Here is a 17,932-nt window from a genome sequence, read left to right on the forward strand (position 1 = left end):
AAGCCGTAAAAAAGTAAGATGTTGCCGCTTGTGATCATGGATGGACCTAAAGGGTTTTATGCTAAGTGAAATAAATCAGACCGAGAAAGACAAATACTATATGATTTCATTTACATGTGGACTCAAAAACAAACAAACAAAGCAGAAACAGACCTATAAATATAGAGAACACACTCATGGTGGCCAGAGGGGAGGGGTGCGAGGGCCAGGCTTCCAGTTACAAAACCAGTCACAGAGATGAAAGGTGCAACATAGGGAATTTTAAAAAGCAGGGGGAGGAGGGCCTGGGGGGCTCAGTTGATTAGGCATCCAGCTTCGGCTCCAGTCATGATCTCACAGCTCGTGAGTTGGAGCCCGTCATCGGGCTCTGTGCTGACATCTCGGAGCCTGGAGCCTGCTTCAGATTCTGTGCCTCCCTCTCTCTCTGCCCTTTCCCTGCTTGCGCTCTGCTCTCTCTCAAAAATAAACGTTAAGAAGTGTTTTCTTTTCTTTTTTTTTTTTTCCAACGTTTATTTATTTTTGGGACAGAGAGAGAGACAGAGCATGAACGGGGGAGGGCAGAGAGAGAGGGAGACACAGAATCGGAAACAGGCGCCAGGCTCTGAGCCATCAGCCCAGAGCCCGACGCGGGGCTCGAACTCACGGACCGCGAGATCGTGACCTGGCTGAAGTCGGACGCTTAACCGACTGCGCCACCCAGGTGCCCCAAGAAGTGTTTTCTTAAAGGTATCACATTTCCGTGTATAGTGTGCATGTTGGAAAAATGAGCCACCACACAGGGAATAGGATGGAAAACCTGTAAACTAGTGAAAGGATGTAAAGGGAAACCGATAAAATAGAAAACACCCCCTAGGAGGGGCTACACGAGCAGCACCCAAGAGAAAAGCATAATAAAGGGCAAACAGCAGGTGAAATTGAGAGCACTTACTGGGTCTGTATCTCTAGTTGTAAAGGACGAAATAACCTCGACTGCTCATAATCTGGAGAGTCGCAGGTGGATAAGACACCCACGCCGTTTCAGAGACTTGCCCAAAACATAGTGACACAGGTAGATTGAAGGTCAGGTGATGAGGGACACTCAGGTAAACATGACAGACTGAGCACAACCATCTAATAAACCTGGAAAGGCCTGAAAGCCAGGAAAGAAAACAAGAGTTGGCGAAAGCTGTAAAGGTTCTGGATGGTACTGGTAACTGACCCGGTATTAGCGGGTCTCAGAAAGGGGACTCCGGAGCCAGAAGTAGGCTCTGCAGAGAGCCACATCCCTTACGTCCCGAAATGCTCACTGGTTCAGGGTTGCTGGCCCTCGGGACCTCTAGAATGGCGAGGGATTGCAGTTAGGCATGCGCATGAAAAGCTAGTCGGGTACCACTTGGACGGTTCACATGCAGCCCTTATCCACAGCCCTGGGAGACTCTCATCCCCTTGTGCCCAACCCCAGCAGAAGAGTCTGCAGCTTTGTTCTCTGGAGGGGGTAAAGCAGAGTGTCCCCCGACTGCGGGCACCATGTAAGGGTCTCAGGCGTTAAAGTGACTGATGAATACTGGATGCTGAGACTCTTCATGTCTCTTTCCCCTGACCTCTGCAAGCCTCCCTAGGCCCGTGCTCTTTAGGCAGGAAAGTAACAAGAGCCTGGCAAATGTGACCAGCCCAACAGGAATGGACTAAAGATCAAAGATATTGGAGGGGACACTGCTCCAATTAATATGACCCGGCTCGACCATCCTACAGACGATCTCAAAGCCGATAGGCTTTCTTCACGTACTCCCAGCTTTGAGTCTCCACTCTTTTTTTTTTTTTTCATGTTTATTTGTGAGAGAGAGAGAGAGAGAGCGTGAGCAGGGGGGAGGGGCAGAGAGCAAGGGAGACAAAGAATCTGAAGCAGGCTCCAAGCTGTCAGCACAGAGCCCGATGTGGGGCTTGAACTCACAAACCACGAGATCATGACCTGAGCTGAAGTTGGACGCTTAAACAACTGAGCCACCCAGGCGCCCCCAAGGCTCCACTCTTAAATATAGACAGGCGTCCCAGATCTCCAGACATTGGAGGGAAGTCTGACCTGAAACCTATATACCAAAACAATTGGGGGTGGGGGCAGGGAATGTAACTGGGGAGAAATAGATACCACGTCAGGAGGAGATACTTTCAGGAAAATGCTTCACATAACGTTGTCATGTGATCAGAGAAAATAATGCGTCCGTGAAATAAAAGGATGTTTGTCAGTTATATCTCAATAAAAAAAAAAAGTATTTTAAAAAAACACACAACAGCCCAGAGTGTCAATTTAAAAAAAGGGGGGGAGGGCAGGGCACCTGGGTGGCTTAGTCGGTTGAGCGTCCGACTTCCACTCAGGTCATGATCTCACGGTTCATGGGTTCGAGCCCTGCGTTGGGCTCTGTGCTGACAGCTCGGAGCCTGGAGCCTGCTTTGGATTCTGTGTCTCCCCCTCTCTCTGCCCCTCCCCCGCTCATGCTCTGTCTTTCTCTCTCAAAAATAAACAAGCATTCAAAAAAATAAAAAAAAATGCTTATGGGGGTTCCATAAGCTTGGTTTTGGTTCAGGTCATGATTTTGCAGGTTCAAGAGTTCCAGCCTTGCATTGGGCTCTGAGCTGGCAGCGTAGAACCTGCTTGGGATTCCTTCTCTCTCCCTCTTTCTCTGCTCCTTCCCTGCTCGTGCTCGCTCTCTCTGTCTCATAAATAAACTTAAAAAAAAAAAAACTTATGGAAAAATACTCTGAGATCAAAAGCAAGCTCATGGAAACAAAACGTACAACTTTTTTTTCAGTGGTAGGTTTAGAAGATAAAGTGGAAGAAATTCAGAGACTAGAAAAACATGACCATGATGTGGAAAATAGAAAAGTTGGAAGATTGGCAGGTGAATCCAGGAGGTTTTAGGCCAGAATAGCAGGACTTCAGAGAAAAGGAGAGGAAGAAATAATCCTAGCAGTAATAGTAGTAGTAAGAAAGGAATCCGAGAGAGTTTTCCAGAACCGAAGGGCATGAGCTGTTCTATTGAAAGGGCCCACGGAGCTCCTGGTACAATAGAAAAAGTTGAACCAATGCCAGGCTCACCACTAGTGAGGACCGAGTGACAAGTGAAAAGATTCTACAACCTTCTGGAGGAAAAAAAAAAATGTCATAGACAAAGTCTCAGAAATCTGAATGCTTCCAGATTTGCCAAGATCAACAGTGGAAACAGAAGTTAATTACTGTGGAATGCCTTCAAATTTCTGAAGGCGTCTGATGATCAGTGTAGAATTCAGTATCCTGCCTCACTGTCAGTCAACACTCAGGGTAATAGAGGAGAATGTTGTAGCACACAGGGTCTCAACAATTGCCTTCCCAAGGGGCGCCTGGGCGGCTCAGTCGGTTAAGCATCCGACTTTGGCTCAGGTTGTGAGCTCACAGTTCAGGGTTCGGGCCCCACATCAGGCTCTGTGCTGACAGCTCAGAGCCTGGATCCCACTTCAGATTCTGTGTCTCCCTCTGTCTCTGCTCCTCCCCTGCTCATGCACCGTCTCTGTCTCTCTCTCTCTCTCTCTTAAAAATGAATAAACATTAAAATTTTTTTTTTTAATTGACTTCCCACACACTCTCTCAAGCTGCTTCAGCAAGACGTGCTCGACAGTGAGGGAGTGACCGAGAAAGAGGTATAGACAGAGGACGTGGGAAATAAGGTCTGTCCAGCACAGGATAGAGGGAGGGAGAATCCCAGGTAATGGGGAAGAAAGTATGCGGGAAGATGGCCATGCCCAAGGATTGAAGGAAAACTCAATCCAGGTTGACGCGGGTCCGGGAGAGAAGAATTCGAGAAGTTGAAATTCATTCACATCCAGCGTGATTCAGTTTCTTAAGACAGAAAGTAGTTCGTGGTGGAGGGTTTGGGGTTCGAGCAGGTCTGTAGAGAAATAAACACGCAAACCGAAACAAGGCGATTATTAACTTCACAGAGAGGACACATACACAGCAAAGACCAGTGATCGCAATATACGACTCTGAATCAAACACATGGGGTCAAAAATATAGTGCAAATTCTAAAGGTCTCTAAATACGTGCAGGGAGGTCAGGTGTAAAGGTAGCTAAATATTCACTTTCCACAGTTGGCAGTTAATAGCCAGTGGTTACAATTCAACAACAAAGTAGCATCAGGAGCATAGAGGTAAGTAACAGACAAAGTAGGTCAAAGATACCATTAGAAGAAGAAAACAATGATCCTAAGCCCACGACCTGGAAGTTGCCATTTGCAGCAGATATGAAATAGAATGTGAATCCACTCTGCCTCCACACACGTATTTTTAAGTATATATAAGGAACTCCTACAAATAAAATGAAATAAATAGATCCGGGTACACAAATAATCAAAGAACATGAACAAGCACATCGTGGAACAGGAAATCCTGAATGGCCCCAAACACGGAAAGATCTTCAGTCTCTCCGGGAGCCAAGGAATGCGAATTAAAGCCAGGAGGGGGTAATGTTTTGCACCCACCAGTTTGGCAGAAATTAAATGCCTTACTGGTACCGAGGGTTGGAGAGAGCGTGGAACGTTGGGAACTCCTATTTGCACTGGCGAGAGAGAAGTTAGCATTCTCACTTTAAAAAGCAGGTATCTAGTAAGGTTAAGGGGATGTGTATCTCCTCTCCTTTGCACAGAAAAATTCTCACATGCAAACAGAGACCATGCACATATGTCCTGCAGCTCTGGACGGAATGGCAGTGTTGATTATGGGAAGGGTTAATAAATGGTGGAGTGAAAGTACATACACCAGAATGACTTAATTCTGTGGATATCGAGACACATAAGCCCCAAAGATGATGATGCATGAAAAAAGCAAGCAGCAGATAGGTTCAGCCTAAAACCATTGCTGTGAACTTGTTTCTTTTTTTTAATGTTTATTTTTGAGAGAGACACAGAGAGACAGAGACAGTGTGAGTGGGGGAGGGGCAGAGAGAGAGAGAGAGGGAGACAGAATCCGAAGCAGGTTCCAGGCTCCGAGCCATCAGGACAGAGCCCCACATGGGGCTCAAACCCATGAACCTTGAGATCATGACCTGAGCCTAAGTCAGATGCTTAATCAACTGAGCCACCCAGACGCCCCCTGATGTGAACTTGTCGTTCAGGTGGGGCATTGGTATCATGTATTGTATGTGACCGCTTATGTGTCATTAAAGTGTAAACATAACAGGAAACATAGATACATACTAACTGAAAAGTAACAGTGGTCTCTTCTTATACTTTTATTGATTTGTAAAAACTTTTTGCGTGAGTTTCAGTTAGCACGGTACCATGCAAAAGGAGGACTGTCTGTATACCCATTCAGGGGGCATTAACATCCTTGAAATAACGTATCGTCTCATCTAGGAATATGGTATATAGCTTTCTACTCATTCAGGTCTTCTGTTATTTGCTCACTGCGAACACACTTTTGTAACGCTTTTTCCATTCCAACTTTCCACTGGATAATTGTTCATTCTCTACAAAGGTAAGTTGTCACGGCTTAAGAGAAGGGGTTTTCTGTCTCTAAGAGCCTCTTGCAATTGAAGCTTTTGGAATGTGTTTAAAGATGTTGGTTTGTTCGTGTATCAGTTATAGCTGGTTTTCCAGTGCTCCGGGCAGATAGAAGCATCTGGGTCTTAGAGGAGTGTGCATTCAGCATGCATGAGTCTGTGCTCCCCACACCTCTCTTATATTTCCCTACATGTTCCCTTTACTCCAGGCACACGGTAGGTACTTAGCATCATTTTAAAAAACTGAAAATTTCAGGGGCGCCTAGGTGGCTCAGTCGGTTGAGCGTCTGACTTCGGCTCAGGTCATGATTTCATGAGCTCATGATTCATGAGTTCAAGCCTCATATCGGGCTCACTGCTGTCAGCCCGTCAGCGCAGACCCCTCTTTGGATCCCCTGTCCCTCTCTCTCTGCCCCTCTCCTGCTTGCCCCTTCCCAAAAAAATAAATGTTAAAAAAAAAAAGCCCTGAAAATTTCAGAAATGCAAATGAACGGAGCACGTTGGTCAGTGTTGTAGCAGGGGAACCAGCCAGTGTAGGAACACCATCCCCTGAAAGCTTACCCAGCCTTGAGAGGAGGATGGTGGTTGCAGGTGACCTCTTGCCTTCTGGGGTTTTCAGCCTGGCTTCCCCCTCCTGTTGCAGGAAGATGCTGAAACTCTGTGGAGAGACCGAGGACAAGCTGGCTCAAGAGCTGATCCACTTTGAGTTGCAGGTGGAGAGAGACGTGATTGAGCCCCTGTTTTTGCTGGCCGAGGTAAGCAGCGGGGATGAGGCCGCCCGCGCTGTGAGACTGTTTTTCACCACGATGATTACTGCCTGTCCGCGTGGTCAGGATTCCCTGGTATGACAGCCCCGTCCACTGTTTGTCAGCTCTGTCTCCTGCTCATACTCGTCTCTGTCGGCGTTCCTCTGGGGAAGGGAATAAAGCTGGCACTGTACCTCCTTCCCCACCAGGGTCTACACTGCTATACTGTCCCTGCCCTCCACCTATCTCTAGTCTTCACTGAAATGAAGGCAGCCCTTCCTCAGAAGGAGACTCTGTAGGGGCTCACAGGTTATGTGTACATGGATTTATTTGATTTGATTTGATTATTTTTATTGTACTTTATTCATTTTATTCATTTATTTTATTTTATTGTACTTATTTTATTCATTTTATTTTTTCTTTTATTTATTTACCTTATTTTTATTTTATTTATTTTATTTTATTATTTTATTCTTTTTTATTTTAATTTATTTTTATTTTATTTTCGTTTTATTTTATTTTTTATTCTATTTTTTATTTTATTTTATTCATTTTATTTTACTTATTTTATTCATTTATTTTATTTTATTTTTATTTCACTCATTTTATTTTTTCTTTTCTTTTATATTATTTTATTTATCTTATTTTATTTTGTTTTTTATTTTACTTTTATTTTCTTCATTTATTTTATTTTAATTTATTTTTTTTAATTTTTGTTTTATTTATTTTTTTATTTTATTTTATTCATTTTAGTTTAGTTTATTTGCATGAATTCCAGTGTGGTTAACACACAGTGTTATATTAGCCTCAGCTGTACAACATACTGATTCAACAATTCTGTACGTTACTCAGTGTGCCTCACAATAAGTGTGCTCTTGGGATGCCTGGGTGGCTCAGTCGGTTGAGCGTCCGACTTTAGCTCAGGTCATGATCTCGCGGTTCGTGGGTTCGAACCCCGTGTCGGGCTCTGTGCTGACAGCTCAGAGCCTGGATCCCACTTCGGATTCTGTGTCTCCCCCTCTCTCTCGGCCCCTCCTCCATTCACATTTTGTCTCTCTCAAAAATAAACAAACATTAATAAGTGTGCTCTTAATCTCCTTCATCCCTGGATTTTAAAGGGTGCTAAATAAAAACGATTTTATTACAAAGGCACCTTGAGGTCTCTGTGACGATTTTGCTGGCTTCCACCAAGTAAAATTGTGTGTCAAGTAAGAAAGGAAACGCTTGGGGGTTGTATTTGCCTTGAACCCCGGACCTCCCCCCGATTGCCTCTAGTTGGTCCTGTAAAACCTCCCTGGGTACCATCCTGCCCGGCTGCCTGCAGTGATGTAAATGCTTTACATCTGCACAGTTTGTTCTCCAGTAGCTACCCATGGCCATTGAGCTCTTGAAATGTGGTTAGTGTGACTGAGGAATTCAGTTTTTAATTTTGCTTAATTTTTGCTCCTGAGAATTTCTTTTAATTTTTTTTTTAAGATGAAATTTATTGTCACATTGGTTTCCTTACAACACCCAGTGCTCATCCCAACAGGTGCCCTCCTCAATGCCCATCACCCACCCTCACCTCCCCCCACCCCCCATCAACCGTCAGTTTGTTCTCAGTTTTTAAGAGTGTCTTATGTTTTTTTTTTTTAACGTTTATTTATTTTTGAGACAGAGACAGAGCATGAACGGGGGAGGGGCAGAGAGAGAGGGAGACACAGAATCTGAAACAGGCTCCAGGCTCCGAGCTGTCAGCACAGAGCCCAACGCGGGGCTCGAACTCACGGACCGCGAGATCGTGACCTGAGCCGAAGTCGGACGCTTAACCGACTGAGCCACCCAGGCACCCCGAGTCTCTTATGTTTTGGCTCCCTCCCTCTCTAACCTTTTTTTTTTCCTTCCCCTCCCCCGTGGGTTTCTGTTAAGTTTCTCAGGATCCACATAAGCGTGAAAACATATGGTATCTGTCTTTCTCTGTATGGCTTATTTCACTTAGCATCACACTCTCCAGTTCCATCCACGTTGCTACAAAGGGCCATATTTCGTTCTTTCTCATTGCCACATAGTATTCCATTGTGTATATAAACCACAATTTCTTTATCCATTCATCAGTTGATGGACATTTAGGCTCTTTCCACAGTTTGGCTATTGTTGTGTTCCTGAGAATTTAAAATGATGTAGCCACCAGGAGCTAGACGCTACCATATTGGATTAGCATTGCTCCAGACCACGTCTGGTTTCCTTCCCGGACTGCCCCCAGCACCTCCACATCTCCCGATGCAATTTCTGTGACAGAATATATGGGCAAATAAATACTTGGGTGCCTAAAAGTATTCAAGGAGAAAATCCTATATATGGTGGTTTGACAGAGATCAGCTCTAGACTTCCCAGATACCATCCGGTTAGAGGCCATTGCTCAACCAACAGCATGCGTGAGAGGCCCTTCTCTCTTCATAAAGGTGGTTTGGGGTCCCAGGCAAAGCCTGACTGAAACCCAAGGGATGTGTTTGACCTGGATGCTGAGGCTCACTTAACACCACCCAGATGTCCCTGTGACCCTCCAACTTTGCTTCTGGGGGCAGTGATGACTCTGGGAGCCCAGGGCCACATCTTCTCTTACCTGCCAGGAGTTATTAGCCCCCATACGTCAGTCATCCCTGCTCAGAAGATCTTCTTCCCGTTTCTCCCTTCTCTATAAAAACCATAGCCTGAGATGATGCTGGTTTCAATGTACAGCCAATTTTCCCTTCGAAATTCTCACTTCCTGTCCCACTTTGGCTAAGCCTGGACCCCAAATCCCACACCCCGGGATGTTGAGAGAAGTCATTTTTTTAGAAATAAAAATAGAAAAAGAGCATCCACATACACCCACTACGGAAGAACTTGCTGTAGCCGAGCAAAGCCATGGCTGTGTTTATTTGGTCTTTATTTTGGAAAAACTTCTTACTGAATTTCTATAAAAATATGTCCTGATTGCAATCCTCATCGGATCTCAGGTCTCCTGAGACTTGTCTCCGTCATCCGCCTGCTGTCTGTTTTGAATTAGGTCCATGTGTCCACTCTTTCTGCTTTGCTCTCCACTTGTGACCCTGGTGTGGAGGACAGAGCTGGGATTGAGCCCCCTTTTTTTTTTTGCTGGCTGAGGTAGGAACAAGAATGAGGCCAGGCATCAGTGAGCAGAGCAGAGCAGAACCCCTACAGGGTCTGGGTGATGGGGGGCCTGGCAGGTGTCCGGTGAAAAAAAGAGCAGAGGTCAACTCAGGATCAAGAATCAAAGGTTTCATCCGGAAATAAGGCTTGGGAGCCCTCCACCACACTTGTTGGATGGCTGGCTGTCCGTGGTTCTTTAAGAATTTATCTGCAACTTGGGGCTCCCAGGTGGCTCAGTCGGTTAAGCATCCAACTCCAGCTCAGGTCATGATCTTGCGGTCCGTGAGTTCGAGCCCCGTGTCGGGCTCTGTGCTGACAGCTTGGAGCCTGGAGCCTGCTACGGATTCTGTGTCTCCCTCTCTCTCTGCCCCACACCTGCTGGTTCGTTCTCTCTCTCTCTCTCTCTCTCAAAATAACATTAAAAAATTTTTAAAAATATATATATCTTAAAAACTAAAAGAATTTGTCTGGAACTTCAGTTTGACTATGTCTCTTACCTTCTGTAACCACAGGTGGAAATCCCAAATATTCAGAAGCAGAGGAAACATTTAGCAAAGTTGGTGTTGGATATGGATTCGTCACGAACAAGGTAGAGTTTCTCCGCTTTCATTTTTGCTTCTTGGAAGGAATAGTGATCATATTTGAGGGGGGTGGCGTGTAGGGCTTTGCGTGTAGGGGTTTGCATGTTGAGTATGTTTTCATTGACTAAGTTTTTCCGAACACTCGCAATGTGCCAGGCACTGGCAATAAGAGTCATGAGTCAGAGACATGGGGTCCCTGCTCTCTTGGGGGCTGAAGTCTAGTGTGGGAGACAGAAACCCTAGATGAGGAGTGAACATGTGGTGATTTCGGGCAGCCGTGAGTCATATAAAGAAGATGGCACTTGGGATGCCTGGGGAGCTCGGTCGGTGAAACATCCGACTCTGGGTTTCAGCTCGGGTCGTGATCTCACAGTTCGTGAGATCGAGCCCCATGTTGGGCTCTGTGTTGACGGTGCGGAGCCTGCTTGGGATTCTCTCTCTCTCTCTGTCCCTCTCCTTGCTCATGCACACGCTCTCTCTGTCTCAGTCTCTCAAAATTAATAAAAGAAAAAAGAAGAAGATAGCACAGTGCAATTTTGAGAGAGAATGATGGAGAAAGGAAGGCAACAACATTAGGTAGGGTAAAACAGAGGAGGCTTTTTTGGAGGAGGTGACACTTGATCTGGGACACAAATGACGAGGTAGCCATGCAGAGATTGGGTGCAGAAGGATTCATCACAGCAGGAAGAGCACGTGCAGAGGTCCTGAGGTGGGGAGTCAGGCTGCCATATCCAGGGTACCGCACGAAGGCAGTGTGGCTGGGGTAGAAGGGGCCAGTGGTGCAGCTGTCCCCTCTGTAGCCGTGTTGTGAACCCAAGACTATTATGAGGGAAGCACCATTCCCACTGTGCTGTTCTCCTCCGGCACTGTCTCCCAGAAGCCCCCAGAAAGCGCCTGTTACAGCAGAGCTCCAGAGGCTCCGAGATGCCACCATTGACTCTGGCCTCCTTTTGTCCCAATGGCGCGTATCCACCTTTCTAATCCTTGCACTGGTGTGTGCGCCCAAGCTCACACCTCGAAGGAATGTAGGTTCACGAATACGAATGCGGAAGGCACATTTTGGTTCGACTCTAGGCCCTTTGGGCGGTCAGTTTTAATCACCTGCACAGCTCTTTTTTGATTTTCCTGAGAAAAAGAAACAAAAACAAACCCAGAATAGACGGATCTGCTTGGGCCAAGAGATGCAATATAGAATCCTGAACCAGGAATCTCTGGTGAGGTTCCCAGATCCAGGCCACCTGGTTAGGTTACTCAGTCCACCTGCCCCCCGAACTCCAGTGCCCTCACCTGCCCACGGGTAATAACGCCACTTGTGGGTTGACTTGAGGATTGTTTTCAGTGTCCAATGAGATCACGTTTATCCCTTTTTTTTTTTTTTTTTTTAACACTTTGCAACTGCTTTACAAAAGGAGGCAGCTGCGGTAACTGGTTCAGACCCTGGAATTCTGCATCCGGACCAATAGGAAATGTACGCCAGTCCCCCAAGACCAGAAATAGAACGGGTCGTATCAACAGAGACAACAAAGATTTCTTTAGCTAATTTTGTGTTTCCCAGACTCCCAGTCCACCTGAACGGTTTTGGGGGCATCTGGAGCCACACATCTGGTAAAAAGTTGATTCACTTCTTCCCAATGAATCTGTTAGAAACATTGTGGAGCGCTCCCAGAAACCGAAACGTGGTAGCCCCTGCTGTATATGTACTGGCTACACCCTGAAAGTGACCCGGACAAAAGCAAAGCCAGTGCTGTTAAATCCCGTTGCCTACGGAAGGTGGTGATGCTGACACTCTTCTTCTGTTAAGAAGGAAGAGGAACAGAAAGGTTGTCAGAGCTATTCTGACCCGGATCTGAGGCTCTCTCCTTCCCCCCCCCCCAAAGTTTACGTATATATTTTGAGAGAGAGAGAGAGAGCATGAGCAGGGGAGGGGCAGAGAGAGGGAGGGAGAGAGAGAATCCCAAGCAGGCCCCATACTGTTAGCGCGGAGCCTGACGCAGGGCTGGATCTCACGCACCGTGAGATCATGGCCTGAGCCGAAATCAAGAGTTGGATGCTTCACCAACAGAGCCACCCAGGCGCCCCCTGAGGCTCTCTCCTTAGCGTATGTGGAGGAAACCGAGCAGGTTGTATGGGGAGTATTCATTTGGCATCGCTCACGACTACATGCCTGGGTCACATACAGATGCTCCCATGACGTCAGCATTCAAGACCCACATGTGGGAGTCACACAGGAGGAGGAAACACATGCTGTTGGTCCCACTGGTAGATGCCTTGCTCCTGGGTTTGTAGAGTGATTTCCTTCTGTGGGGACCTGGTTCTTAGCTCAGAGGGCTTCTCTCTGCTTCTGTAAGGGAAACCTGAATTTCCAACACGGAGCTTCTGGTTGGGGGGCCGGATGCTAGTAGCATCAGGGGCTCGCAGTTGCTGTCTCTACATTCGTATTTTTGTTCACTCTCCTTATGAGATGGGGAGTGCGTGGGCAGTCATGGTCCATGTGGTCACATGGTGTGTTTTTGATGGTGACACCAAGTGGCGTAAAGATTCTGAAACCATAGAGAAGCATCGTTAGGAACCTGCTTTCCATGATTTAATGAACTCTGCCATCTAATGAACTCTTGCACATTTCCAGCCCGTCATCTCTTATATGCTGGGATTCGGGGAGGAAATCGCTGCCTCCCCTATCCAAATCTTTATGCCTCTGAACTTCAGCTGAGACCCTTCACAACCCTCGTTGTTTCAGAAGCCAGCCCACCCCCAACTTCTGCCTTTTCCCTGACCCCTGGCTCGTCAGCCCACATGAGGACTGCATCCCGAGAGGCAGCAGTGAGAGTAAGACCAAATGTTCAGTAGCAAGATCACCAGCCGCTCTTCTGGAACAGTTGGGTTCTCCCTGCCCTGATCTCCACCCCTCCCAGCCTCCCCGTGTGGTCAGTTTGCACTTCTGTTCTTTGTGATGTCCTTCTTCTGATTATTAGACCTTTCTTTAGTCTTGTTTGTTTGGTCCTTCATGAGTTACGCTCTCCACTGTGCAGCATGTCCCAGGTGGACACACGCTCTTGATCATTGTGACTAGATCTTTGAATTCTACTACAACTAGGGTGAGTAGTGTCAAATCCACCTCATTTTTCCAGTGTTTAATTCGAATTCGAGGTGTGTCTTTACCTCTATCCGAGTATATCTGGTTTATCTGTTTCAAAAGCCAATTTGATAAGCCTTCATATCCTCAGAGAAGACCAAAGCTGAGTAAAAGATTGTAGATAAGGAGGATGGAGGAAAAACTCAAGGAAGCTTTACGCTGGATTAAAGATGCGAATTGAATTGAACTGAATTGAATTGAACTGAACTGAACTGAATGGAACTGAATTGAATTGAACTGAACTGAATTGAATTGAACTGAATGTTATACAAATGTCTTTTCTGTGATAGGTTTGGTTGGACAATGGTTACAGAAGGAGCCCCATTCCTTTCCAAAGTCTGCCTCATTTTTTTTCTGGGCATGTATCTAATATCAACCCTTCTGAGTCCAGAACACGTCATATTTCTGCTGAATTGATGCTTCTGGGTCCCACTGTGGACTAAATTGTGTTTTCCCTCCCCAAATCCATATGTCGAAGCACTAATCCCTACTGTCTTTGGAGATAGGGCCTTTCTGAAGTAATTAAGGTGAAGTCAGGTCGTAAGGGGAGGGCCTTAATCCAGTAGGGTTGGTGGCCTTATAAGAAGAGGAAGAGAGATTTCTTTCTCCCTCCATGCTCAGAGGAAGGGCTGTGTGCTGAGGAGTGAGGAGGCAGCTCTCTGCCAACCAGCAACAGAGCCCTCCCCAAACCCAAACCTTGCCAGAGCCTTGACCTGGGACTTGCAGTCTTCAGAACTAGGAGAAAACCAATTCCTGTTGTTCAAGCTCCCAGGTGTGTGGCATATTATCATGGCATCCTGAGCAGATTAAGACACCTGCCTTCTTCAGAAGCAGATAAACTAATAGAAATAAAGCAGGAGAGTTTGGGGAAGGATCCTGAGTAGCTCATGGAAGTAAGGAAGTGGCTAATTAGAAGTGAATTCTGGAGCTGTGGCCGATTTAAGTACCTCTGGAAGAGAGGGCAAAAGCTGTTCTTCATCTGTCACCTGTGCTCTCCACATACGGGCCTCTTCCGTCCATTGTCTTCATGGTCCTCTAGGCTCATGTCTCTTCAGCATGACCCTTGACCCTTTCTAGTTCTAGAAGTACAAAGGAGAGGCTCGTTTGTCCGGACTTTGCTTACATGCCACTTTCTTGGCCTGTCAGTTGGTCACAGTGATGAAGGGTGGGGGCACGGGGTTGGTTTGCATCAGGGACCCTCATCTGGACCGCTCACGGTGAGGGCCATGCCAAACTGGCTGCTCTCTGGGGCCCACACATCGAAGCAGGAGTGGGGCAGGGCCTCACAAAGCAGAGGATGACAGTGACACAGGAAAGGGGGAGACTGGCCGGAGGAAATAATAAATGTCCCATTACAGGAACATTCCCGTTCTGAAAAGTCTTCCTCTTGACTTCCAGTTGCTTTGAACTTCTGCATTTGCCCTCTTGACCCTCCTCCTGATCCTTAAAATCTCATACCCTTATTTCTGGCCCGTTTCTCTCCTCTCCCCTTCATGAAAGCCAGCCGGTATTCTGTCTCCACCTCCCCCAGATTGTATAGTGATGACATCTTTCCCAGCGAACGATGGTGTCCCAGCAGACCTTTCTGCTCTGCAAATTTTAAAGCTCACGCTTCTTGGTCAAGAATCCCTGTTTTCTTCTCTTGACAAAGCAGGACAGTTCTTGAGTTTATTTATAGAACAGGTGGCTGGCAAGACGACCGTACCTTGAAATTCACGGTTAAGGTCTCTTTCCCCGGCAGATTACTGTCCATACACGTTTCTGTGTTTTCCTTGTCATTTTATTCTTTATTTCCACAGTCTCATTCCACATCTTATCACTACTTTGTGATCTCAAAATAGGTGATTTATCTATTACGAATAAAATTCCCTATAAAAGGAGGGGAAAGAGTAGGATTTTTACCTACCAAGATGTGGGGGGTGCCTGGTTGGCTCAGTTGGTTGAGCATCTGATTCTTTTTTTTTTTTTTTTTTTAACGTTTATTTATTTTTGAGACAGAGACAGAGCATGAACGGGGGAGGGTCAGAGAGAGGGAGACACAGAATCTGAAACAGGCTCCAGGCTCTGAGCTGTCAGCACAGAGCCCGACGCGGGGCTCGAACTCACAGACCGTGAGATCATGACCCGAGCCGAAGTCGGCCTCTCAACCGACTGAGCCACCCAGGTGCCCCGAGCATCTGATTCTTGATCTTGGGTCAGGTTATGATCTCACGGTTCGTGAGTTCGAGCCCTGCACCAGGATCTCTGCACTGAGTGTGGAGCCTGCTTAAGATTCCCTCCCTCCCTCCCTCCCTTCCTCCCTCCTTCTCTCTCTCTCTCTCCTTCTCTCTGTCTCCTCCTCTTCCCTGCTCGCACATGTTCTCTCTCTAAAAAAAAAAATAATTAAAAAATAAAAAAAAATTACACACTCAGAGGAACAAATAAATAAATTACCAAGATGTGGGCCAAGGGGTAGAATTTATGGGGAAAATAGAAGGAAATAAGGAAGAAAAGAAAGGTAACCTAGGAAAATGTCCTCATTTTAATACACCCATTTAAGTACAATTGTTTTATTTTTTAATCTAATCCAGATCTTTGAAGCCATAAAAATCCATGTCTGCAGTCACTTCGTTTACTTATTTTTTTCACACCTATGTTGCTTAGTTATTTTTTCGTTAGGTAGCATGAGCCAAATGGTGGAGATATATATAAATATATATATATTCTTTTTTTTTTTTTTTTTTTTAAGTAGGCTCACGCCCAAGGTGGGGCTTGAACTCACAACCCTGAGAACGAGAGCCACATGCTCCACTGACTGAGCGAGCCAGGCGCCCCAGAGCTTGATCTCATAATCTACCCTATTCATTATCAGTGATCTAAATTACATCCATGGAGTCTCCTATTTTATTTGACAAGCCCTACGACGCTTTATTTTTAAAATTTTATTTTTTGTTAAATTTTTTAAACACTGAATTTATTTTTGAGAAAGAGAGTGAGATCGGGGGAGGAACAGAGAGAGAGAGAGACACAGAATCCGAAGCAGGCTCCGGGCTCTGAGCTGTCAGCACAGAGCCCGACGCGGGGCTGGAACTCACGAACTGTGAGATCCTGACCTGAGCTGAAGTCAGTCGCTTAACTGAGCCACCCAAGCACCCCATCCACAACACTTTAATACTTTGTTTCAAATGCTTAAACAAACCTCCGGATGTCTATTAAATGTATCCTTTCTGTAGGACAAACCATTTTATGAGAAACAATTCCCCAGGAATTTGTATTAATCCTTATATGTTAGTTTAGATTTTGAAACATCTTTGAGTAGAGTATTTCCTTTCAATTTTGCCTTGAATTCTTTTCTTGAGTGAGGAATGGTTCCCAAGACCTGTGTGTCCATCTCTGGACCTTCAAGCCAGCTTGACGTCCCAAAGCCTTTTTAAGTAATTTTCCCGTGAATGCATTTCTCTAAGGAATACAGAATCCGTTGTTGTTGTTGTTTTTGTTGTTGTTGTTATTTTGCTAATAGCAAAGATGACTATTATTTCCTCTTCTTGTGTCACAGCCTTGGACCCCTCTGTATGTCCTGAGGGTAAGAAGAGATTGTGACTCTCAAAGTGAGGGTCACGTTATCTTTTGCCTTTGTGTTGGATGGCGTGAGAGCCAAATGGTACCTGCAGGGCCGTCCAGTTTGGTCTGTATGCTATTGGCCTATATGGTGTTTGAGAGAAATTATTTAGGGGTGCCTGGATGGCTCAGTCGGTCAAGCATCCAACTCTTGGTTTCCACTCAGGTTGTGATCTCACGGTCTGCGAGATCGAGCCCCACGTCAGACTCCGCGCTAACAGTATGGAGCCTGCTTGGGATTTTCTCTCTCTCTCCCTCTCTCTCTGTCCCTCCCCCACTTGCCCCACCCCTCAAAATAAATAAATAAATTTTTAAAAAGTATTTAGGGGTGCCGGGTTGGCTCATTTGATTCAGCGTCTGAGTCTTGCTTTCGGCTCAGGTCGTTATCTCATGGTTTGTGAGATCGAGACCCGCATCAGGCTCTGTGCTGACAGTGCAGAGCCTGCTTGGGAGTCTCTCTCCCTGTCTCTCTCAAAATAAACAGATAAACTTAAAAAAAAAGAGAGAGAAACTATTTAACCTGTTGCCATATTTCATCAGGAGGGTTCCTGTGACAGTTGCTAGCTTCTCTTGGCAATTGAGACATCTGGCAGCTTGGGCCCCATGAGCCCCCCTGAAACACAGCTGCACTGCAGTCTGGGCAGTGACCCCCACCAGGGCCCCCTTCCCCTCGCTGCCCCTCCCCACCCCGGTTTTCAGGCCGGTGTTAGACTGCAGACAGGTGTTGGCTGTCCTGACGTCCTGATCACACGAGGAACCCGCTGCTGACCCCGCGACACCTGCTACCATCTAGGGTCATCGGAGCCTTCCTTCTGGGGGGGGGGGGCTGCTTTGTGGGTATCTCCCTGATAACGCCAGAGCAGCAGCTTCGCCACCCAGCCTGCCCCCAGCGCCTGCCTCCAACGGCGGGTCTTGTCTGCGAAAAGAGAAACGTTTAAGGAAACATGAGCGCCGCCTCTCGATGTTGACAGCAAGCTTTCCGTGCTGACTGGCAGAGGCTTTCGCTTTCAGATTCGTCTTTGATCTTAACTGCCCGTGCTCTCAGCTCGCCACGGTTTTTCGGCTGCAGTCAAGTCATTGAGCGTTGCCAGACTCGGAGTCCGTGGCGCAGTCAGGGGCCAGAAAGGGACAGCCAGCCCTGTGCTTCAGAGGAAGTACCGGTGGTGGTCCTGTGTGATCCCTGGTGTTCAGGGGAACGTGGGGGACAATCCGGGGAATGCCCGCCCTTGTCCGA

At 46.5% G+C, this 17,932-nt stretch overlaps 1 protein-coding gene across 5 annotated transcripts in view; it reads left to right on the forward strand.

Annotated features, from left to right (window-relative positions):
• The window catches only part of ARHGAP44 (Rho GTPase activating protein 44), a 176,227-nt gene that overhangs the window by 110,988 nt on the left and 47,307 nt on the right, over positions 1 to 17,932 (forward strand). For all 5 annotated transcript variants that reach the window (XM_027047642.2, XM_027047646.2, XM_027047641.2 and 2 more), the window contains 2 exons: positions 6,153 to 6,264; positions 9,900 to 9,976. In XM_027047642.2, the coding sequence (XP_026903443.2) occupies positions 6,153 to 6,264; positions 9,900 to 9,976 (189 nt within the window). The remainder of the gene's footprint in view (positions 1 to 6,152; positions 6,265 to 9,899; positions 9,977 to 17,932) is intronic.

Source organism: Acinonyx jubatus, chromosome E1 (genome assembly GCF_027475565.1).
Source record: "Acinonyx jubatus isolate Ajub_Pintada_27869175 chromosome E1, VMU_Ajub_asm_v1.0, whole genome shotgun sequence".
NCBI lineage: Eukaryota > Metazoa > Chordata > Mammalia > Carnivora > Felidae > Acinonyx > Acinonyx jubatus.